Here is a 25992-nt window from a genome sequence, read left to right as displayed (position 1 = left end):
CTAGATCTAGTGCTAAAATGGCACTAGATCTAGTACTAAAATGGCACTAGATCTAGTGCTAAAACGGCACTAGATCTAGTACTAAAATGTACATAGTGCGAGTGGCATTGATATCGCGTTGTCAACGACGTCGAGACATCTCGTAATTGTCTGAAAATAAATTAATATTTACGTAAAGTTGTTGTATCTTTCATTTATTGGAAATGTGCTACAGTGGGAAAATTGAGTATGTACATGAATGTCAATGTCAGTGGGTTAGTTAGTCAAGATGGCGACAAGTGCGCACATAGTAAACATCGCTCTTTAAACTTTTGGTAAAATTGTTGGTAACTTGGTAATTCCACGATCGTTGGGTAGCTGTTCGTTGTGTTAAAGTATCACACTTATCACTGGTTAAACATGGAAGCTGAGAAACGAATTAGAAAAGAACTACGCGATCCGATGTATTCTTACGAAGATCTAGACAAAGAAATTGCTACAGTACAAAGGAGACAAAGAAAACGAGAAGGTAAAAAGAAGTTTTATGCCGTAGCAAGAGGCCGATCAGTTGGCATATTTAATACATGGGAGGAATGCAACAAGCAAGTTGATAAATATTCAAGTTCTCTTTTTGAGGGATTCTTCACTAGAGAAGAAGCGGAGAATTTTCTGCTTTCTTGTGATGTTGACCTCAAAACCGGCGTTAATTTGGTGTGCAGTTGCGATCACAGCGACGAGAACATTGATAGTACTATCTCCGAAAATGTTATCACTGAGACAACTGAGACAACTACTGCATCAGCACATGTACCCACCACTAAAAATGTATCGCCAGATGGAGTTAAAAACACTTTTGAACAGTCACTTATGGAGAAACTAAAATCAACACCTACGAATTCTAAACAAAGCTCACCACAATCAATCATGGCGGACTACCTCAGACGCGTCCAAAAGTCAACAGAAAAACAAGATAACAGTATTAAATTATTGGAAGAAAACTTTACAGCGATCGTGGATAATAATAATGAAGAGAAGCGTAAGACTTGGACTAAACTAGAAGAAATCCAAAAGAATATCGATTACTCATCGAAAGAACGAGAGAAACTCACACAGGAAATTGACCAGACTAACAAATCAGTTACGTCATTGCTTGACGCTGTTGATGCTAAATCGTTGGCCACTCAAACAGAAATCAACATACAAATTAAAGATAGTTTGGCTAATATGCAGCACCTCACTTTACAGACTGTACAGGACATGATCATGAAATTACAGTGTGACCTAGAAGAAAAGATCTCATCGGTTACAACCAATTACGAAACAGCCATTGAAAATTTAAAAACTGAACACAAGATGGAACTACAACAAGTACGCGACGAATTACAAGAAGTAACAGTCAAATACAAGGCTTGTTTGAAAAACGTAGATGATTGCTCAAACCAGGATACTGCCGTTACATCAATGTCTAATCCTGAACATCATTCTCACCCTCAACTGAAAACCACCCTGGATGTTGAAGCCGACTGTTTTGAACCACGTGGTTCTGAACCTCTTCAAACGAAAGCTGAAACAAATGACGAAAGTCCCCAACCAGAAAAATGTCTTGATGGAACTAACTGTAAATCCCAGCAGGGGAGTGACATTCATCATGAAACTATAAACGCAAACAAACTAATTGTAGGCGATTCTATTACACGTCATGTCAAAGCTAGTAAAATGTTCCCGCGTACCTCTGTTGACCATCGTAAAATATATACCATTGCACAGGCCATTGACGCAGCTAAAGTTTTCATATCACCGTCAGTGGACACTGTTGTATATCACATAGGAACCAATGATTTAATGAGTGGGAAATCGCCCGCTGAATGCATTGACCAAATGGTTGAACTAGTAGACACTACGACTAACAATATGCCAAATGCAAATATAGTAATCTCTGATGTATTGAAGCGTCATAATAACAAGAACGTGAATGATAATGTGCAAGAATTTAACCTACTTTTATTCAACAAGATGAAATTACGCAAGAAAGTGACAATCGTAAAACATAATGAATTGTCGGCAAATTCCGAATTGTTTGATGATGATGGTACACACTTAAACATCAGAGGCACCGCTCAGCTGGTCTATGACATCAAAAATAAAATCAGACAAAGATTGATACCAAATGAAAACAGAAGTGCAGGCAAGTATCAGTTCAGAGAGCAGTACAGAAACGGCCGCAGTGTGAACCAAAATAATCATCGTCGAACAGGAGGATATTCGTCCAAAACTGTCTACCAAACAGAGTGCCCTCAACAGCTCAGGAAGACGCTTACTTTGAACGCCGAGAAATCGCATAACGATGAGAACGCTATGTTTTCCAAATTCATGAAATTCATAAACCTTATGAACTCATTTTAAATAACTGTTATCATGGAGCCCATGGCTGGGGCAGAAGTACGATGGACGTACATTCTTTTGGATAAATTAGGTATTTTCTTTTTTGTTGTTGTTGCTTTGCTCTCTTCTCCCAAGTTTAATACCAAACAAATACCAATTGTTTTAAATTTGATTGTTGTTGTTTTTTCTCCCTCTCCTTTACTTGGAGGTGCCAAACAAACTTGTTTCGTTGATTTTATTTCTCTAATCTGATTATTTTTAACCAAACGAATACTTATTGTTTCAAATTTAATTAACTGTTTTACTAGTACATTATATTTTCCAGCCCTGTTACCCCCTTGCTAACTTTTATTTCCTTCAGTATACTAAGTGTGTAGTATTTTTGTGTAGTTCTTTTTTTTTTTTTTTTTTTTTATATATATATATATTTTTATTATTGTATTTTTTCGCTTGCTGGAAAATGTCCAACTTCAAAATAGGTAGTTGGAATATCAATGGGTTGAATAGCAGTAAGCTGTCAAATGCTGATTTTATTAATTACACCTCTTCCCTAGACTTGGTTTGTTTCCAAGAAACGTGGCTTAGCAGTAACAGTAGTGTTAGATTAGAAAACAGCCTAGATTCATATGAGGTGATACGTCAAGACAGAAATCTTGGTCGCTCAAAAAAACAAAGAGGGGGTGTCGCTGTTCTATTTAAAAGTAAATACAAACAGTACATTACTCATATTTCTGGCAATACAGCACATTTTATTTGGTGTAAGATTGACAAAACAATCTGTGCTACTAATAATGATTTATACATTGGTTGTATTTACATCCCACCTGAGAACTCATTCCTTTATAAGAACAAGAATGTTGATCTGTTTAGTTATCTGGAAAAAGATATTTTACAATTTTCATCCAAAGGTGATGTTCTTCTCGTAGGGGATTTCAATGCTAGAATTGGTAGCCTTGATGATAGAATTGATGATAGCAGAAATATGCATCTACCCTTACCATCCTACTATATTAATGACAATTTTGGCAACAGAAATACTATGGATGTTAATTCATCATGCTGTATTAACAAATTTGGTAAAAAATTAATTCAGTTGTGTATTGATTGCAACCTCATCATTCTGAATGGTAGAACTATTGGTGACTCTGCAGGAAAATACACATGTCACACTCCCCGGGGTAGCAGTACAATCGATTACGGGATAACTTCAAAGAACTTATGTGACTCATTACAATATTTTAAAGTAGTCGATTTGTCTCATTTATCAGACCACTGTGCTTTAACTTTATCTATGAAGTTTAATGTTAACATGTGTCTAAATGAAAATAATAAAAGCAATGATAAATTAGATCCTTTACCATCAAAATATATGTGGAATGACCAGGCTAAGGACAATTATCAAACAAACCTTGAAAAGTTAAATAATAATGAAATTAAGAATTTTATGAGCAAACCTTATAGCATTTATGAGTCAGAAACTGCAGTCACAGATTTTGAAAATTTAATTACAAATATTGCAGACAAATGTCTAAAGAAAATTACTCCTAAACTTAAAAAAAATAAACGCAAAAGTAAACAAAAAAACTGGTTTGACCAGGATTGTTGGTCCCTTCGTAAGGAGTTAAGGAGCCTATCACGTTTATTACAAAAGTATCCTCAAGATCCATATATCCGAGGGAAATTCTTTCAAACCCGTAAACAGTATAAAAAACTAATCAAACATAAAAGTAATCAGAAAATGATTGCACAACTCAAAGAATTGGAAAATTCTAAATCAGACACATCTAAATTTTGGAAGATTCTTCGTGAAATGAATGGCGAGAACCCCAGTAATAATAACGGGAATGTTCAACCTGGTGATTGGTTGGTTTACTTTAAGACCCTACTTAATACTGATAGCAGTACATCAAACTCTGAGATTGCGAATGAACTGGAGAATAGTGAAAAGAGTGCAAGTAGCAACCCCTATTTAGACAGACCAATCTTAAAAAATGAAATAACTAAAGCCATTAGACTTCTTAAAAGTAACAAGGCTTCGGCAGAAGATAGAATTTGCAATGAATTGTTAAAATACGGTGAACATCACTTATTAGATGCAATACATAAACTCTTTAATATTGTTTATAGTTCAAATAACTATCCACATTCTTGGAGCACTGGCCTGTTGGTACCAATCCACAAATCTGGGTCGAAAAATAACCCGGCCAACTACAGGGGAATTGCCATCTCTAGCTGTCTTGGCAAGTTATTCAATAGTATTCTAAATATTAGGCTGACATCATTTTTAGACTCTAATAACATTCTTTCCAGTCGACAGTTCGGATTCAGGCATGATTGTCGAACTACAGACAATCTTTTCATACTAAAAACCCTGGTAAATAAATATCTCTACAGTGGTAAGTCAGAGTGCGCCAATAAACAAAATAACACAAATATTAAAAAATCAAAAAAATTATATGCCTGCTTTATTGACCTTAGAAAGGCCTTTGACAGTGTCTGGCATGATGGTCTATTCAAAAAATTAATCAAATATGGTATAACTGGAAAAATGTATAAAACTATCAAAAACATGTACAGTAAAGTAAAATATAAAGTTAAATGTAAAGAAGGCTTAACAAAACAATTTCAGTCCAATATTGGTGTTAAACAGGGATGTAATCTTAGTCCAACTCTCTTCAATCTTTTTTTAAATGACCTGCCCACTATTTTCAATCCTAATACCTGTGATCCTCCTTATTTAGAAAACTCGCATGTCAGCTGTCTACTCTATGCCGATGATATTGTGATACTTTCTAAAACTAAACAGGGATTACAGACATGTCTTGATAGTTTGGCATTGTATGCTAAAACGTGGAAGCTCTCTGTCAACACTGACAAAACCAAAATTTTAATTTTCAATAAATCAAACAGACGTTTGAATAATGATACATTTTTTCTTGGAGGTATCGAACTTGATACAGTTAAATCTTATAACTATCTGGGACTAGTCATTAGTGCCAATGGTAAATTTAAGGATGGCCTAAAAAACCTTAAACGTAAGGCTCAAAAAGCTCTGTTTTCAATGAAAGCAAAGCTTGGCTCAATACAAAACATAAGTATAAAAGTTTCAATTTCCCTTTTTGACAAACTCATCAGACCTATCCTCATTTATGGTTGTGATGTTTGGGGTGATGAGTTCTCCACTAAATCACCTATTGAAGACGTTCAATTAAGTTATTGTCGGTATCTACTGGGGGTGTCACAACACACACCAATTATGGCCATGTATAGCGAGTTAGGCAGATACCCCCTAGACGTATTTATAAAAAAACAAATAATTAAATATTACAGTCGGGCCATGAATTCTAATAATGCGTTACTCAAGGAAGCTTTTGTGGTTAACCAAAGCATTAAAAGTAAATGGTATCTAGAAGTGACATCATTATTAAACAATATCCAACTATATCATTCAGTTAACAACGGTGATAAACTAACCTCGGCACAAATGAAACAAATTGATTTAGGCATCAAGGATTTATTTCTAACAAGATGGAAAGGTGAGGTCTATAATGATAACCGCACCAAAGCAAATGAGAAAAACAAACTAAGAACATATCGGCTAATCAAATCAGATTTAAAACTTGAGCCATATTTAGTCAAGCTAAAAAACTTTGAACTGCGTAGTGTGCTTACCAAATTCCGTCTTAGTGACCATAGTCTCAAAATTGAAATGGGTCGTCATAAAAAAATCCCACTAAACAACAGGGTTTGTGACATGTGTAACAAAGGTCTAATTGAGGATGAAATGCATTTTCTGCTGGAATGCAACAAATATAATGAGTTGCGTGCCAAACTGTTCAATAAAGCTAAGGATATGATCCCAGCATTTGAAAATAAACCTGCAGAGAAAAAATTCATGGAATTGTTACAGAATGAAAACATTATTATACCAGTAGCACAGTTCATAAGTAAAAGCTTTGAAGTCAGGAAGCAGGGTCTTACTTGACATCTTAATGCCTGCTGTCAATTTTGTAATTTTATATTAGATTGTATTTTAGAGATTTTGTTTTATTTAGTAATTTAGTGATTGTATTTGTTATTTGTTTTTTAGTATATTGTGTTTTTGTTTTGTTTTTTATATATATATATTTCTCCTTGTACTTTGTGACCATTTTCTTTCCCTCCGGGGATTGTGTAAGAGTCAATAAGTAAATAAAAAAAATAAATGTCCACGTGAATCGTAACTAATAGACCTTTGAAACAACGCGATCGGCCGGGAAACTAGCTCCATGGTCAGTGAAACTGCAGGTCGAACTTCGCAATTTTTACAAATTGTGAATAGATACACTGTATGAAATGGTATTGTGTGGAAGTTTGTGTTTTCAACTTCGGCGTATGTAAACTTGTAACTTGTATGTAAATGGTGGAATAAAGCGTTGATTTTTTTTTTAAATCGCTGACGTGCCGTTTTATTTCTGGTCGGCGCCACACTCAATGAAAATAGATCTTCGTAAATGAAATTATGATGGCATATATGAACTAAATAAAAAATGTGTATACTGCTAGTCTAAGTCCCGGGTCCCTGTAAAGCTCGGCTCAGTACCGCTGGGAACCAGACAGAAAATGAATCGTTGTCTGGTTGTCATGACATTGACCTTTGCGGACATAATCAACCAATGGTAAAAGTGGATTCACGCAATTCTTTTGTTACATTGTACCACTGCGGTACTAACGGGAAAAAGCCACGACGCTATTGTTTTAGCTTTACCTGTGATCGTTTGTCAATATTCGTTCACAAACATTGGTCACGTTAGCTCTTAGCCCCTTTTTACAATGGATTACGCTAATCTCAAGCATTCAGTAATATTCGGAGCATGGAGGTACCATGGATGTACTAACGGAAGGGTCCACAACGCATCTCAAGTGACCATTTAAGCCTGGCTTATTTCCTTTTTTTCAACCCAAGTTAATCCTGATATGGACATTGTGTAGCTCATCTTTGATGTCGATGATAGTTTGCGATTGCTTACACAAGTAACCAGTTAGCGGAATATGATATACCTCGCCGATTTTTTAACGTGACCATATTATATATGTCTAGACACTTTCTCTGCAATGATATTTGTTAGGAGTCCTTAGGATTTTTTGTTGTAGACTCTCGAAATCTTGTACTTGTTACAGTTGCTAATAATTAAAACATGTAAAATCTGTGAAGTAACAAGTTCGTTTGTTGAATTTCCGGTTGTGAAATGCCTATTTTATTAAACCCTTCACAGCTTTATTCAAGAGCGTGTTTGGAGTGTGAATGGATAAGCTTCGTTTGGACAAAGAGCAGTTATCACTGTAAACAATGTTAAATTATTCTTCTAATGCTCAGTTCATCTTTTGAAAATAACTATTTTTAGGTTTGAAAAAAAAATCATGCCATTTCCCTATCAAAATCCAAGCCAAAAGATCGTACTACAACACGCAACATCGGTAAATCTCTTCCGCGTTGCGTTCAATAACATTAACATATTTAAATGAGCTATGGTGATTTGAACACGTTGGCATCATTCAGCATTTTGATTGGTTAATTAGCGATTTAACCTCAACTCATGCAAGAGAAACATGGCGGATACCCTACAGCATCGGGCGTTTGTATGCGATCGGAATCATTTGCTTACGATGAAACTAAATTGAATTTTATTTGAATTTCATAACAATTCAACGAATTTATTTTTTGTGCGTTATTATAATCACTACTGAGTAATAATCAACAATTGTCAAACGCAGCATGATCGGATTACGCAACTGTGATCGTTTGCTACTACGCAATGCAGTTGTGTTTGTTTTTATATGAAACTTCGTTTAAAATATTCTTTCGTTACCAATAAAATAAAAACAAATGTATTTGAAAAATGACACTGGGCGACACTGTAATGACATTTCAGGCAGTCTACTTTTTAATTCAGCAAGAATTATTAATTATTGTTAATTCTGCAATAGTTTCTCTCGTCTTGGGTGGCCCAACTAACGGCGTTGAAAGTCTGCATAGTAGGATATTTCAATGAAAATAAGTCCCCCCAAAAATATTTGATGATTATTTTTTTAAATTTTGCACCCCAAATAAGCGCCCACCAGCCGTGAAATCCCCAGGACGATTTTTCTGATGAGCGAATTTACAGCAGAATCCGGTATTATATAAAGAAAGTATTATTATGGACATCTCACAGATATATTGCCGATGTTTTATACTGTTTGTAGTTTGCATATGAAGTGGTTGTTGATGCCCCTCCTATTATTCGACGTCGTTGACAATGCGATAACAATGCCACTCGCACTCTGCACATTTTAGCACTAGATCTAGTGCCATTTTTGCACTAGATCTAGTGCCATTTTTGCACTAGATCTAGTGCCATTTTTACCACTAGATCTAGTACTTTTTCGGATTAGTGCTACTAGCACTAACCACTCGCACTACGCCCATCTCAACACATTTACATACATGCAATTTGACAAAGCTTGCCCTATAATTTCTGGACTATGATGGCAGTTGGTGTGCAGACGTGATTAGTTTTGATTGAAATATGTGCATACTAATCATCCATTTTGCATATTAGCCAATTTTAGGGCTTTTTTATCTCAAAAAACATTCAAAGGATTTTAATGAATATTGATAAACATGCTCTAAGATGATGTGTAGACCTTTTTTATATTAATGTCGTGATTTATATTTTCATGTATTTCGGTGAGGCAGCTTTTTGTAGTCATAGCGACTTTCAATCCACACCTGTTCGTAACTTGTCATGATCAGGTTCATTCGTATGTTAGGGAATTAGTAAATGGAACAACTGGCTGATATAATGGTCGACTATGGAAGTTGGTTAAGTCAACGAGACACCTATAAATATGAGAGTTATGTCCCGACATCGGGGGCAATTAATCACCAGGCAGGTGGTGCATTTATTTTCAGCTTGGGCACCCATTGGAAAATAACCAGCCGCTTCCTGACACAGTCAGAATCACCGTAAGTTGTCAATTCTCAGCTCTGTCGATCTAAGGGAAAGTTTTCTTCCAAAACGATTCCAATGTAGTTGTTGGGAGCAAATCAAAATACTAGTACATTGGTGTCTCGTACATGATACCGATCAACGCCAATGGGAAGTCATACTTCTGACGCCAGGAGATTATGAACTTGTGGAACGCTGTTGTTTTCTTCCAAATCTGTCAGCAGATGTGTCATTGAACCAATGGACCACTAAACTCGGGACATTTAGGTCGGATGATATATTTTGTCTGTTGTCGTAATAACTACACTCAGATCAGGTTTAATCAGGGAGTCACTGCCAGGGTTAGCAACATTTACATCGTTGATGGCTATTTATTCTGTCTTGCCTAGTTGTTTGTGCGCTGGCTTGCCGATCTTCCATTCAAAAACTGGAAATGTTTTTTTTTCTTTTTCAGTGGCTCAGTCGCAAGATTACTGTCGGCTGGTCGTTTCGCAAAATAATCACTAATGGAATTCATTGTAGATGTAGCTAGATGTAGTCTATTGGAGACTTACTCATACATTGCTGTCAAAATTTGACACAGTGGCAAGGAAACTACTATGAAATACGGTAAACATCGACGATCAGCACCAAGGAATAAAGACCATTGAAATAAAGTGTGAGACACTGGGATCTGCCAAATGGTTTAATCAGCCTGAACAGAATCACATTTGAGCATAAAATGTACTGATTTATCGGGTGTCATATTTTCTCACAGAAAAAAAGAAATCACAGAAACAATGTACTTCAAAACGTAACCTTGAAATCACATTGTAACTAATTTCTTACAACTATAGTGTTTGAATCCGGAATTTTGATTGGATGTTCTTTGAAGTCTGTCAACATGGCATTCAGTAAAACCAAAACAATAATGTTTTTTCAACATGAATTCAACTTTATGCTTTATTTCAGCTTAAATTCGGTACAAACAGAATCTGACATCAACTCAAGAAATAAGCACACCTACTTGAAAATTCAATCTTTAAAGTCATCATTTGTTTGATCATGGTGGCAATATTTGAATAAAAATAAACCCATGGTTGTTTGTACATTATTGATACCATAAACAAAATATTAAATCTTATCTTAGGACGTACTTAGGATCCCATTCCAACTGGCTAGTCATTCATCCTGAGAGTAAAGTGTAGTTCAGTTTATTCATGTAACAGATATGTATGACATGACGTGCCAATCACTTTGATACATTGTGTTTTATTTTGGATTACAATGACGCTAATTTTAGAATTCCTTTGTTGGTTTTGATTTCTGTGTGATGCCTAAATTAGAGTGACGCTAATTCAAAAGATTATACGGTACCATACAATCAAAGATATAGGAGTAGTTGTTGCAATACAAATTATTTACACCATGAATTGAAATAGCAGTCACATGATGAACGTCGAGTTAAACAAGATTGCACATTTTGAAACATATCAAAATGAATGAACCTCACTGAATTCAGGCATCACACATAATAAATCTAAACAATATCGTGATATTACAGCAACAGAAAGTAAGATAACACTTTCGTTTGTGTCTTGACCATGCATGAATTGAATGACTAATTGATCTTTAGTGACGAGTCAAATTGAATGTAGTGGTAGCATGATAACTTGCGATATTTGACTGATTACGAAGTAATCTGAGGTTAACATTGTGGGAAAGGCATGGCACCCAAGCACATAACTTGTCACTATCAAGGAATTAGTTTTAGTTACTCACGTTTAATCACACAGATTACAAGTGCCTCACACATCTTACAAGTTATCTTATCACCATCATGAAATTAATCAATATTGATTAAACCACACTCACCTAATCACACAGATTACACTCCCCCACTGGTCATGTTACCTCACAGCTAAGGTCACTATTGTCGCACTAGCTGACTTGTTATGCCCACATTATAGCTATTTGTACATTTGTTTATATCCTAGATGCTTTTCTTGCCACCTTTTAATCTCCACTCTATGCCAATACAGCACATCCGTAAACTCCTTGGGCTTACAACCAAAAAAAGAATAGAGGACGTATTATAATGGACTTATCATAGCCAATATTAGACAGTGTCAATGACTATATAAACAAAGAAGAATTCTCACTCCATTATGCAACGGTTGATGATGCTGTGAAAATGATCAACCAAATTAGATAATATACACAACTAGCTAAAGTGGACATTCAGCATGCTTTTCGACTTACTTGTAACTTTCACTTGCTGGAATGCAAATGGGGTGGTTTTTATTTTATTTTGACTGTGTGTTACCTTTCGGGCTCCGTTCAGCACCTTTTTTATTTAATCAAATTACTGAAGCCATTAACTGGATTCTGTGCAATTGCTCCAAAAATAACCATATTCTTAATTACATTGCAGGGCCACCTAACTTTCGGACAGCCTAAACTCAATATAATCAGTATGTAAGGATCTTGGTGTCCCTATCGCACCAGACAAGCTTGAGGGTTTAACAACTGTACTAACATTCTTGGGCATCGAGCTAGACACTGTGGACATGGTTTGCCAACTGAAAAACTGCATGATATAAACCATATCACCTAGAAATGGGCTTCAATAACAGTATGCACTAAACGCTTAGTTTTGCATGTGAATGTGTACCAGCTTAGCGAATCTGATCGACCTGGTACATCACAAATTGAAGTTGTCAGTAGCCTTCCACCTAGATCTACAGTGGTGGAGATTTCTTTCTGCAATCGTCTTGAACTGTCGCACCTGGAATGGATCTCTACACTGATGTGTCACACGTTGTTGTTACTTCAAATGTGTTTTCTTCAGTCTGAGAAAAATCATACCAACCATTGGCAAACCATACCCCCTATTGCGGACGCAATGTAAATTTAGTACCACTATAGCAGACATATTGAAGAAAAACACCCCCTATTTCAGACATATATTGAGAATGTGATATCCTACCCCCTATTGCGAGCATTCTCTGCCGTTTTTGCACTCAGGTGGAGTGTGATAATCTCAAACAAGTTACTGTGTAGGCAACTCCTGTTGGTGTCATTCGTTGTTTGATGAAGAAAAATGAGAAATATTGACATGATTGTGAATGTGATCATTTATTTGATAGTTAAATACACAATGCACACGATTTTGCCAGGATTCTTATTCCATCAGATACCATTACCATTTTATATTCAACTCCGAGTGACTTTGGCATAAATGCAGGACAGAAACCCCAGTAAACCCCAGGAGCTGAATGCGAAAGGAGTTTCGGAAGTGTTGATGACTCCTGGGATGACTTTCTGTATGCGGCTTATTGTAACACACATAATGAAAATTAAACTGTAATAAGTGAAAATAGATATTATACGCACAATATTCACAAAATATATGTCGAAAATAATAATATTTAATATGTATATGGTCCGCTTCGCTGATTACAAATAATCAAAAATCTGTAATCAGCGAAGCAAAGATCATACACGTACAATATTAACAATTGTCGGTCAAAACTTGACCAGTATATTCACCTTTCAGTAGTGTATATAACGACATAAAACGTTTGCCGACAATAACAATATAATCAGTAAATGGTTCGTTTCGCTAATTACAGATAATCGAAAATCTGTAATCAGCGAAGCAAAGGTCATACACGTACAATATTAACAATTGTCGGTCAAAACTTGACCAGTATATTCACCTTTCAGTAGTGTATATAACGACATAAAACGTTTGCCGACAATAACAATATAATCAGTAAATGGTTCGTTTCGCTAATTACAGATAATCGAAAATCTGTAATCAGCGAAGCAAGGGTCTTACACGTACAATATTCACAACTGTCGGTCAAAACTTGACCAGTATATTTACCTTTCAGTAGTGTATATAACTCAATGAAACAAGTGCCGAAAATAACGGGATTTTAGGTAGTGAATGATTCGTTTCGCTAATTATAGATAATTGTTTTCTGAAGTTTTATGAAGAGGAGAGCTTACAGCGGGCACAGCAACCATGTGAGCTTATTGCTAAGGGTCTATTGCAGACATTAGCATTTTAAAGGGGGCCTATTTGCCTCCCGCGCGGGCCCGCTTTAGAAGGTGAAAAACACCCTGCTTTCCCGATAAATTTGGAACGCACATGGGGTAGTAACAGCATATAGAGTGACCCCCCGGTCCTGAACTCTCCATTGCATGGAAAGTGTTACTCCCCATTTTGCTAGCCTGCTTAATTTGGGGGAATTCATGGTTTGGTAAATGTGTCATGTTCCATTGCCATAATGAGAGTGTGGTATTATGTGAGATAGGATAGTACACATCTGGAATAAGGGATCCACACATTGTCCGGATATCATGGCTTTAGTACGGGTAATTTTCTTGAAAGATGCAAAATAAAATTTCCAATTGACACCCATATCAGAGGTACTAATAACAATGTTGGTGATGCTTTGTCTCGCCCACAGATCCAAAGTTTTCGTCAGTTCGTACACGGTTACCGTGGTTTGTACAAGAAGCGCGAAACAACCAGTCAGCATCCAAGAGTACACCAATTACATTCACAAGTTTGTGCTGTAGGATACGTTGAACTGACTGTCACAGAAGAAGGGGTAGCGATGATGGGGGAAATAATCAAAGATATAGCCAGGCAAAATAAACAACATTCAACTATAAGTTCACGCCATTAACCGGAAGTATAACAAGAACATCCTAGGACCTTTATTATACACAATATCTAACTGTAGGTGGCGCTAGACTGCACACGAAAACTACACCTATTACTCACTTTATAACACACAACTAAATTCTATATGCATATAGTCTTTAACATTTAATACACAACAGGAATTATGTAAAATGCTTGAGGTATTGTTGTTAACTTTTAATAGTTAATATCCAAGCCGTTCAAGTATCGTTATGTACACTGTCAACAACTAAGTATTTTCGACTTGGACAGTCACATTACGCCTGGACAGATTAGTATGATCACTAAAATGTGAAAGCAAGCCAGTGTTAAAGGTTGACTGACCACAGTGGAATTCTATAGGGGTGGTATTCATCCATATTAAGGCTTATTTATGATCAGTCAAGTGGTTTTCAATCGCCATTATAAATTTATAAATATTTTATATCAAACAAATGCATTGTGAAAATATCGGTTTGTGTAAATATTTTACATATACAGTGAGTGACAAATACCTAGAAACAGTATATAATGTTTTACATATAAAAATATTTGTGTTCACTGCGCGAACTGTATGTTAAATAGAGTATACATATATTTAAGCAAATTTTTGGTATTTTTTTTTATACCTTTGAACTGAACAGACAATTTTCTACTGGCTTTAGATCTCAATCCAAAGTTTATTACTGGAAGAGTTATTCATAGGCGTACTTATATTGATATTGATCTTGTTTTCTGCTAAGATAGTTTATGTATTTTATTGGTGGAAATGTTTAATACTACATTATACTAAAATATGTTTGGATGTTTAGAGTAGTAACAAATTCCCACTTCCGGTCCGGTTATACAACCATGAATATTCACTTTTGAGATATATATTTCTGGAATGTGTTGTTCTTGGATATTTCCGCTTCGTCGCCCTGTACTTTGTTTAGTAATTCTATCTTCCCAGATTGCGTAAAAACGGATAGTTTCGCGATTTTGACACAGAAATACCAAGACTAAATTATTTGCTGAGGGACTGCCGCATTAGGTATGTGCCCGTATGTGCACTCTAACTTGCATCACATGAACCTAAAAGCGTTAGGTAATCAAACAAAAATGACTACTTACACAATAATTTTTTACATTAGAATTACTCAAGTTTATGTAAACAATAAAATGATTAACAACGAGGACGATAACAATGACAGACATTTTCCTCTAATATAGTTTTTCCTTTTGATTTTGATGATAAGAGCAACCTAAAAAAGAGATTGTGATAAAAAGCGCCACCAGTGGTTGCAATAATGAACTCCTATCTGTAATGGCAGGCTCCCTAGGCCAGTGAATCTTATTTGACCTCAGTGAAAAGCGTGAACAAGTGTGTGTTGTTGCAGATGAGCTTCGAGTTTAAGGGAACTGTGTGTGTTGTAAATTTAGAAGCATCGTTCGTCGAACAGGGATATTCAAAGGCAAGTACAACTGTGATTACTCTCTGTCTTAGCTCACAGGGGCCTAACGATCTATTCGTCTCAATGCGTGGACGTCTATGGGACCGAGCGACTATGTCCCGGTACAGGACCTTGTCCTTGCTCAAAATAATAGAAATTATAGAATTAAAACAGTTTAGTAATGTAAAGCAAGCATATGTTATAAAATGTAATCATCACGCTTCGAAACCACAAAAATCACTAATACTTGTTTCCGGCCGATCAGCTTGCACTATATATAAGACAAGGGAGGAAACAAAATATGCACACATTTTTCTAGCTGTCGAAAATCATACCTCAAAATACAAAATACCTTGTCCAAACCAGTTACGAGTGCTTATAAGACATTGAACTATCGCAAAATGTTGTCCGATTACATATAAATCATATATTTTTCCAGATTTTACGCATTTATGACGAAATTTAACATTTTCTATTCTCTGTGATACCAGCCTTGATTGTGTCAATCTGCGCATGCGTTCGCGCCCTCAAACGCCAGCACTGCATTTCCTTTCTTTGCTGCCAGAGTTTGAAATTCTCAACTATGCATAATCAAACGCGCTCTCAACTATGCATAATCAAACGCGCTCTCAACTATGCATAATCATTCGAGATAAATCTGAAGCATCCTGTTTGATATTTCAACTAAATCGAGAAAGACAGGTAAGACAATATAGAATTGTGTATAAATGATTATGCATAGTTATGATTATGCAATTGATCGTCAAGCCCCTGTGGTCTTAGCTATTGAGAAATAATACATACAAGACACAATTTTAACTGTTCTCGTGTCTTCACTCTCAATACGACAACGATGACCTCAGCAACCGTGGTCGCTATGTCGACCCCTAACTGCGGTTCCGTAGCTCTTTATTGCGACCTACAATCAAATTTCACCCTATCAATTTCATTTGGACGTCTTCTTTTTAATTTTGTTGTTGTACGTCGAACATAGAGCTACGGGATCTATCACCGTTTAAAAACAGTAATCTGGAATACGTAAATTAAATCGCTTTTGCTTTCGATTACGATGGTATGACGTACCTTTATTGTGAATTGATCGCTGGATGAATAACATACAAACTTTTGTTTGCAATTTGTGTTTATAAATAAGCAATAATTTGTGATATTTTCAAACAATTACCGCGGAAACCAAGCAAATTTCGAGAAAACGGCAGCCATTGACATCCCACACTCCCTAGCGCAGAATAAATTTAATCTCGTTCGGCGGTCATGTGATACAGTGGTGCACAGTCCCTCAACGTTGAGGGACTGTGAGTGGTGGAAGAATAAAACACTCACTCTTCCCATAACCAGTTGGCAAAACTGCCATACAATATTCCCCTGCAATCATGTATTTATTACTTTTTTTGCTTATCGTTTAATTGATAAGTTATCCATTGTCAGATTGACTCCAGTGATAGACTCAAAGTTTTAGAAAGCAAACATAGGGACCCCTTAAGTTGGTGTCTATTTTTATACACATTTTCTATATTCACTCATGTTTATTTAAATTATTTATTGCTTTTATGAAATGTTATTCTCATTGTTCGAAGAAAGCAATCACATTCAGTATTTATAATTGTATGATTTTTGTTTAATAATAGAAACTAGCTGCATAACGCAATTTATCTACTGATTTCGGTCACGTGGTACAAAACTATAGGTCTTGCGTAATTTGCTATGAACCCTAGAATCCAAAATGGCGTCTTTCGTCTTGTTATTTTTCTCCGACTCGGTGTACGTTAAATAAAGTCAATTTTTGTATGACCACCTTCATCATTTCAAAGTACAAGTAGGTTCTGGTCATTGTTTGGAAGTAAATAAACATAGTGAGTACTTTCGAAGGTCTTATTATGTGATTTTCGCGATGACCAAATTTGGCATGTGGATTTTAACCGGTATTCAGTCGCACAAGGCTCCATAGCGCTATGGGCCGGCCAGAGTCAGTCACGTAAATAATGCGGTCGGCAACATTGGGCTATGATTCCACAGCTATGTCGACCCCTTGCCCAGCTTTCATGTTGACCAAAATAACGCAATATTACGCATTTTGGACATAGTCAAAATGCGATCAATGACTCTCTTATCATAGGTTGACAGTGAAACAACCATAATCTATATTGAATGGGGCACAGTTCTATGATCCGTATCTACACACGAATTGGTTACGTCACAAAATGCATTACCTTCAATCGGGATCGTTTTCTCGGTATATACGAATTGGTATATACAAATTACATTAAAGGTTCTTCAGACATTACACATAAGGTAAAACAAATCACGTGACAATATAATGATAATAACAGTTGAACAGAACTATCATATACTCTGTGGGGTCACACCAAGGGTCACGCACTTTGTTGCAAAATGGCCGTTTGGTTGAAACTGGGTCATGGTGTGACAGGTGAGGAAGACATCATTAAACACTCACAAAATCACAATAAAACGGGAAAATGGTTGCATATTATGGCGTAGCCAACATGGGAAATGAAAATCCGCACAAACACCATGGATTCGAATCCCACTAGATACAATGTACACACTGACTGGAACCGAACCGAAGCAATCGAAAACAAGCAATCTTTCCCATTCAACTCATCGGAACATTGAAGTACAATGTAGTTAGCAAAATGAACACCACTCAATGACCAACGTTGTGGTGTGGTACACAAGCAAGACATCAAGATAAAACAAATTTAGCTTAAAAAGGCATTGGGTTCGAGTCCCGCTCAGAGCTACCTACCGTAAAAACATTGGGCACTTGCAACAGTGGAAGTTGATCAAACACAAGTTTTTACACCTAAATAAGTATCAAACATTTATACTCTCAATTTAACAACTTGTAATTTTGGGAATTAATCAAATGTGAGTTGTTTACACCAAAATAAGTATCAAATATTTGTTCAAACATTTATACTCTCAATTTAACAACTAGTAATTTTGGGAATTAATCAAATGTGAGTTGTTTACACCAAAATAAGTATGAAATATTTGTTCAAACATTTATACTCTCAATTTAACAACCTTGTAGAAGTGGAAATTAATTAAACGACACGTATTTACTCACAAATATACGGCCAATATTTGTCCACACATTTATTTTCACAATTTAAGAACTTGTAATGGTGGAAAATAATTAAAGTAGAGATGCATGTTTGTGGCCATTTGGGAGTGAATTTTTTTGTTTTTGCTTTTTATTATCCAAACAGTCTTGGCTATAGACTGTTAAAATTTTGTAGAATTGTGAATAGTGGAACATACTCAAAAAAAATGATTTTAAAATATAAATAACAGGTGCAAACATTCTCTCTTTTGAATGCTTAGCAAGATTTAGCAAGGCTGTACATAAATAATAAAAAAGAAACATGGTGAAAAAAAGAAATGACGAGATCTCCATATTATGCACTGTATTCAACTTTTAACAAAACGATAATACATTTAAATTTGGAACTGTTACAGCCATTTTAATTATGAGCATTAGCAAACTTCTTACTGAGTGAATTGTTATGCAAATTAGCAATTATCTCAGCTTCTTTTTAGTGCGCATCCCAGAACTTTGAAAAGAAAAATAGCTTCTAGACGCTTTGACTTTTTGTTCTGAAATTTTCACAAATGATTGACAATGTGTTTATCTTCAAAACGCCGTCGGGGCATTGTTTTTAGTTGCACAGTGTTACAACAATCATACAGACAACTAGCCTGGGTGTTAATTTATGCATAAACTTGAAGTAGTGAAATTTGGGCTTCTGTCCTGCAAAATTGACAACTGGTAGACAGTTTTCAAGACGGCGCTTTCTTCATAGTAAACAGATGTACCCACAAACCAATTTTGACAGGAAACAGAAGCATGGTTTAGAAGCTAATTTTTTTTAAATCACTTTTGACCAAAAAAGATCATTTTTGTGCATATTTCAAACTACAGTGTTCATAAAAAAAATACTAAAAAATTTTTAAAATTCATACAATAAGCTTTCCGAAAATATATAGTAGTTTTGTGGACAAGGGAGGTCATCTTGGTTTCCTAATTAACTAATTAAAATACCTGTCAGGTAAACTGCATCTCTACCTTAAACGAGAGTTATATCACCGTCCCGTTGAGGGACGGTGGTTATATACATCAAAATAAGTATCAAATATTTGTCCATACATTTATTCTCTCAATTTAACAACTTGTAATGGTGGAAATTAATTAAACGCAACTTGTTTAATCATTTGAGATCATTCCAACGTACCAGCAGACAGTGCACAAGGGAGTATCATTATTGAGGATCATTGCTGCTCTGTAAATGGGTCCCTTCTTTTGTATTGACCCCCTAAGTATTGCTAATTACCCCTTTATAGCTCTTGCCACCTAAAATAATACATCGCCTATTAACCCACTAAAAAATGAATATTCATGAGCACAGAAACTGCCACGTCATGAATAATTTAGCATAATATTAAGAAAGATGCATAAAGTGTAGGTACATCTTCTGAAACTATGTCATGAATGGTGTATTGACAGTCAGTTGTCAGTCATGGTCAATTATGGTCATTCATTGACAAAGTAACTCTATTTAGTCATGGTCATTGATTACGTATGGGAGTCAACAGTCAAGCACAAACATATAGCAATATAGTTTCCCATAAATTGGGGTTTTATAATTCATTCCATGGTCATTGTTTGTGTACAAAACATTTCAAAATTACATGCAAAATATTTATTTCCATCATGAAAATTGAATTGGAATATATTTAATCTTCTAGTCAATCACACCAATGGTTTATAAAAAATACGTGGGCGATAGTCCCCTAAATACGTTTCAATTGTATCAGAGTGCATTGGTTTGATGTAAAATGGCTTGATATAATGTGATGGTTGACTGCATTGCAATATATAGACCTGGTTGCTTTTATTTTTGTTTTCCTGATTCTGTCCAGATTGGTACATTTTGACAGATAGTGTCTATCAAAACATGATTGCCTCCTATGGAGAGGTGCATGTGTGGTTACTAATAATGGGTTTTTCACTGAGGAGCGATAGCTTACACAAGCTATGTATTTGCTAGATGTCCAATCCATGCATGCCAGCAAGTACATGTAATTGCATGTTTGTCTGTTATGGGCGGGGCAAACAGTGCCACCCTGCTTTGAATATCATTATTTCGCAGTGGATTGTTGATACGGTCGTGGAAGCGTAGAGGTTAACTGCTTCTTCATCCGTTCATTTGGAACGCCGCCAGGTAAAGGAACACGAGGTGTGCGGGGTAGCTAACTCATTGGCTTTGATGTCTGGGGCCTCACTCGAGCAGGTGCTTCGAGCAAGGTTCAGGAGATCTACGAATGTCTTCATTAATTATTCCCTGAGAGACCTCCAAGCACTGCAGGAGGGCCTTTACAGGTTGGTCCAGTGGTGACGGGTCAGACTGTGTTCGTTGACCCAGCCCGCACCACCAAGGGGCCCTATGCGCGAAAGTCCCTTCAGCCGAAACCAGCCTCCTTTACTTGACGCTACCGGTTTTCGTTCAGCGCTATCGAACCCTAGCATTATACTGTTTCGATGCATTAAAATTGTTGGGGGCCTTATTTATTGTTCATTTCACCGGGTTTACCGGTAGTAGCCTCCCTAAATTGGGGGGTCTACCCTTGGGCACCCCGTCCCTGAAGAGACTGAGTCATCTAATTGATTTTATCCTTGGACTAGACTTCTTGATGGTGAGTAGCTTTAGATTTCTCAGTTTTTGTTTTTGGACCTTCCTTTTTGGGGTCGAAAAAATACACATTTCATCCGTCGGAACTTCCCCACCTCCGGTGAGCATGCTACTCTGCTTACGAGTAATAAATGGAATTTATTATTTCCACAGACTTTCTGGTAGGTGATGTAGTAAACTATTATGGTTGTACAAACCTGTTTGTTTACCTAATCATAACTACCAGAAAGTCAATGGAAAAAAGCCCACCTCCCCCACAAGCTCCCGGCGGCCCATTGTGGCAGCGGAAACGTTTGTGGGAATATCGGATCACGCCTCGTTTGCGAGACCACCCTGTGCGCAGAGTGGCCCCTTAGGAGAGGCCTTTTTCCTATAGGGAATGCTACTCTAAGGTGTTCTTTGTGAACAGGGTATATTCCCTAATAGTTTCCGATTGGGGCTGTAATCTGTAGTTAAGCCTAACGAGTAATAAATGGAATTTATTATTTCCACAGACTTTCTGGTATGATTAGGTAAACAAATGGGTTTGTACAACCCTAATATTTTCATTGTTGAAAATGGCACCCTTTCTCTATGTTTTGTCCAGGTGTAAATACATTGTTCTGTTATTGGTAGTAGCTATCAAATTAGTACATCACGACTTAGTATAACTGTTAAACTGTGTTTCTGTCCAATTGGTTGTAAGTATTTTAATATTATAGAATTGAAGGTTTTTTGTATTTTTTTTTTTTTTTTTTTTTTTAGGATTGTGTGTTGCCAGTCGATCCACGATGTCATGACTACCGGTACTAATCAACTCTATATCGCGATTAGTAATGTGAGTTTCCTACACTGCAACTAACTCTTCCATTTCAAGAACAAAATTCTAGTCAATGTTGTCATCGTCAAAATCTATAAAGTCAATGTATACTTTCTGTGGCATGGTTTCATTCTTTTGGCTTTAAAGAAATCACAAATGATGTCTATGCACTACGCGTGCGTTCAGTCAGACGCTTTTCATTCTGGGTATATTAACATGGCCACAATCCATCTCTGGAGGGTCAAAAACACAACGCTAATGATATGCACGCTGATCGTTTACACGTGACGAGCACTTTTTCAAATAAATATGGTTCGTTTCCTGACCGGTCTATAGAGGAACTGTGATCTGTCAATATAAGATATGTGCTATGCAATATTGAGTTTCAACTTAATTAATGGGCATATTTAATTAATTTTTATTTGTTGTTAATATCTTGTGAATTATTTGTTCAAAAAAGACCATACTTGGTATAGATTTACTTGATATGTCGATATAGGGTATGTGCCTTGTAATGTTGATTTTCATCTTAATCTTCCTACTCGATTTTATACATATACATTCAAACTTTATAATTCATAGCCAACTATAATCACATCTGACAAGTGGGGGCTGTGTCATCTTCAGATGACTTGTTCTTTCTGCCTTTAGAAACTTTTTTTGTTTGAGAAAACCGTAGAAAACAGAATGGGTTAAAATTCTCAATGTTTATAGTCCCTAATGTAATCTGGTGCATTAAACTTTCAAAATTTGATTGGTCAATTGGTTTGGCAGTTAAACCGGATGTGGCCATTTGACCACTTCCTGAGGGTTTAGGCGATTAGTTGTCTCTGTCTGTCCAACCGTTCGTCTGTCCATCCATCCATCCAGAGTCAGATATCAGAAGCATGTGAACCAAAATTGTTCATTCTTTGCATGTGCATGTGCCTAGTACTTTATCTGGGATATGCGCACATGCAGTGGTTTACTGATTCAATCCAAGATGGCTGACTAGCAGTCATTTTGTTTTTTGAAAATGTGGTGTCTTATGTATGCTTTGTCAGTTTCTGTTGAAATTTGGTACATACATTATACATGTTAGGATACATGTCTAAGACGATTCATTAAATGCAATTTGATTAAACATGGCCGACTGGCAGTCACTTTGCCCTTTGACCATACTACTATATCTCCTAAAGCTTATGGACCATTTTTAATCTCATTTGGCACATACATCATACATATTGGAGTACATGTCCATGTTAGTTTGTTTGATAATTAGATCAAATATGGCCGATTGGCATCCATCTTGTTTTTTCGGAAATGTGGTATTTTGGACAGGATTTGTCGGTTTTCAAATTTGATACAAACATTATACATGATGAAATACATGTCCATGATTCATTTTATGTTTTGTATCTCTGTGCTTGAGCCAGGACAAATGAAATTTTATTTTGATACAAAAAAATGCAAGAATAGCATATCCCTTTAAATTTCCTACCATATATTACTATTTCTGAAGTCATTTAATATACCTAATTCTTGTTGTTGCTAGACCAGCCAATCATTCACTCTAAATTATTAAATTTGGTGTTAGTGCACATTACTTTATTTTCTGGCATGAATAACATTTCTCTTAATTCCAACGGGGACTATAACATTAACAATGACTTGTTAAAACAGTACCATGTTTACACACCTGTTTACATACTTTATCTTGAAAACATGTTTCAAATCAATTTGTATCGCTGAAATAAAGATTATTAAAAACTATGGTGATTGTGCCACTTGAAAGGAATAGACCATTTTCTGATCACTGCAACATCCAGTAATGTATGTGACATAGAACGTAAAAACAGGGCAAACAAAACCTTGTGGTAACGTCAAAACATTGTGTGAGCTTTCAACAAACACAAACGTATTTAAGTAGCATTTCCACATGTAATACTTTGCTATGCTCATTGATGATGGTCACTTAAAGTCTGATGAAGTCTTTACTACATTGAGCTATAATAAATTAAATTCAAGTTAAAATTTTGTGGCTGACATTTGATCTGAGTATTTCACGCAATATGCAAGATCTCCTAGTGAAAGGAAAATCACCTATTGACAATATTTCTGCAAATAGTTTTGGTATCATTCTGTCCTGATCACTTTTAACTTTTTTTTTTTTTCAGGATTTGAACCAAACCATAGATAATTTTAAAAAGTTACAATTGACATAATGAAGAGTATTATTATACCAAACATCAAGGATAGTCTGTGTCAAGAAGAAAACCAGTAAATCTGACAATCCTGCATATCATCTGTAGCAGTGGAAGAAAATGTCATCCTGAACTTGAGCAAATTTTAGTATATTTGGAAAGCATGTCTGAGCAACCAGATTCCGTTATACATGTATTTCATTGCCAACAATGTGATAGACGTTTAAGTGGGGCCGATAATTTTAAAAAGCATCTGCAAGTACACGCAGGTGAAAAACCATTTCATTGTCAACATTGTGAGAAGAGTTTTCGTTGGGCAAGCCATCTAAAAAATCATGCATTAACACATACAGATGTGAAACCATTTCATTGCCAACATTGCGAAAAGAGTTTTCGTTGGGCAAGCCATCTGAAAAATCATGTATTTACACATACAGGTAAACCCTATCAATGCCAACATTGTGAAAAGAGTTTTAGTCAATTATGTCGTCTAAAAAAGCATACACTATTACATACAGGTGTCAAACCCTTTCAATGCAAAGAATGTGAAAAGAGTTTTCGTTGGTCAAGTGATCTAAAACATCACATATTATCACATACAAGGGTTAGACCTTTTCATTGCCAAGAATGTGAGAAGAGTTTTAATAAAATGTATAATTTAAAACTGCATATGCGAACACATACCGGTGAGAAACCATATCATTGCCGTTATTGTGAGAAGAGTTTTAGTGTGGCCGGTAGTTTAAAAATGCATATTCGAACACATACTGGTGAAAAACCATACCATTGTAGTCATTGTGAGAAGAGTTTCATTAGTTTAAGTAATTTAAAACTACATCTGGTATCACATATTAGTGATGGGCTGTTTCAGTGTCAACACTGTGACACGAGATTTTATCGGTTTATTGATCTTAAATCGCATATGTTAGTACATGCAAGTGAAAAACCATTTCCTTGTCAACAGAAGTTTACTTTTTCGGGTAACCTAAAAAACCACATGCTAAAACATGGGAAAGAATTTCATTCAGCACAATGTGAGAAGAGTTTCAGTCAGTCTGATAGTTTAAAACTGCATATGCGAACACATACAGGTGAAAAACCTGTGAAAAATATTTCCACTTCAAATCATTTGCTTTCTGGATCGTCTGTTTTGTTTGAATCTTTAATTGAACCAAACTTTAATCAGCATAAAATTCAGTTGAAGCATGATACACAAATTGACAATGTAGACGTGTTCAGAATTACTTTTTTGTTTTAGATCAACAATTCAATACCAGTTTTCTTAATACTTATGTAACTTATATGGTATCATGGTGGAGATGTAACAATATAATTGAATGATTTTTTGGCTCAATGGACCATAGGTCGGTCGCTCGGTCTGTCTGTTTGTCTGTCTGTCTGTGGCGGTTTGTGGTTGATTCTCCTGTTAAATCGGCTGAATTCCTTCCAAAGACTGAACTAAAGTGGTTATGGATGTTGTTGAACTCTTGGGACAGACGAAATCGTGTTTGCATGGAATTTAGTGACTGGCAGAAGTCTTTTCCGAAAGTTGTAGTTGTGTGGATCAACCGCAGAGATTGCAGTCAGCTGTTGCCATTGTGTTGAAGAAAACTGAGGTTCCTGTGAGTACAATCGTTGACATTTTGAGTTCTGTAAGCCAGTATTAACTGTTTCCAGTAGATCTACTTGATCAATTATGTTGTCCCGTCGAGATTTCAACTAAAGTATATGTTCTTCGTTAGGGAAAAGTCCCGCCATTCGTATAACGCGACTTTCTGTTGTCGACATCCAGTCGGACTGACTTGTTTACCGTCTCAGATATCTACCAAACTTTG

At 36.0% G+C, this 25992-nt stretch overlaps 1 protein-coding gene across 1 annotated transcript in view; it reads left to right on the top strand.

The window, feature by feature from the left end:
* Positions 1-2821: 2821 nt before the first annotated feature.
* LOC146729467 (uncharacterized) overlaps positions 2822-25992 on the top strand; it is a 52667-nt gene continuing 29496 nt past the window's right edge. The window contains exon 1 of the mRNA XM_085495858.1: positions 2822-4735. Within this exon, the coding sequence (XP_085351984.1) occupies positions 2822-4735 (1914 nt within the window). The remainder of the gene's footprint in view (positions 4736-25992) is intronic.

This window comes from Saccoglossus kowalevskii, chromosome 22 (assembly GCF_978046115.1).
Source record: "Saccoglossus kowalevskii chromosome 22, keSacKowa6.1, whole genome shotgun sequence".
NCBI lineage: Eukaryota > Metazoa > Hemichordata > Enteropneusta > Harrimaniidae > Saccoglossus > Saccoglossus kowalevskii.
This window is presented reverse-complemented; position numbering and strand designations above follow the sequence as displayed.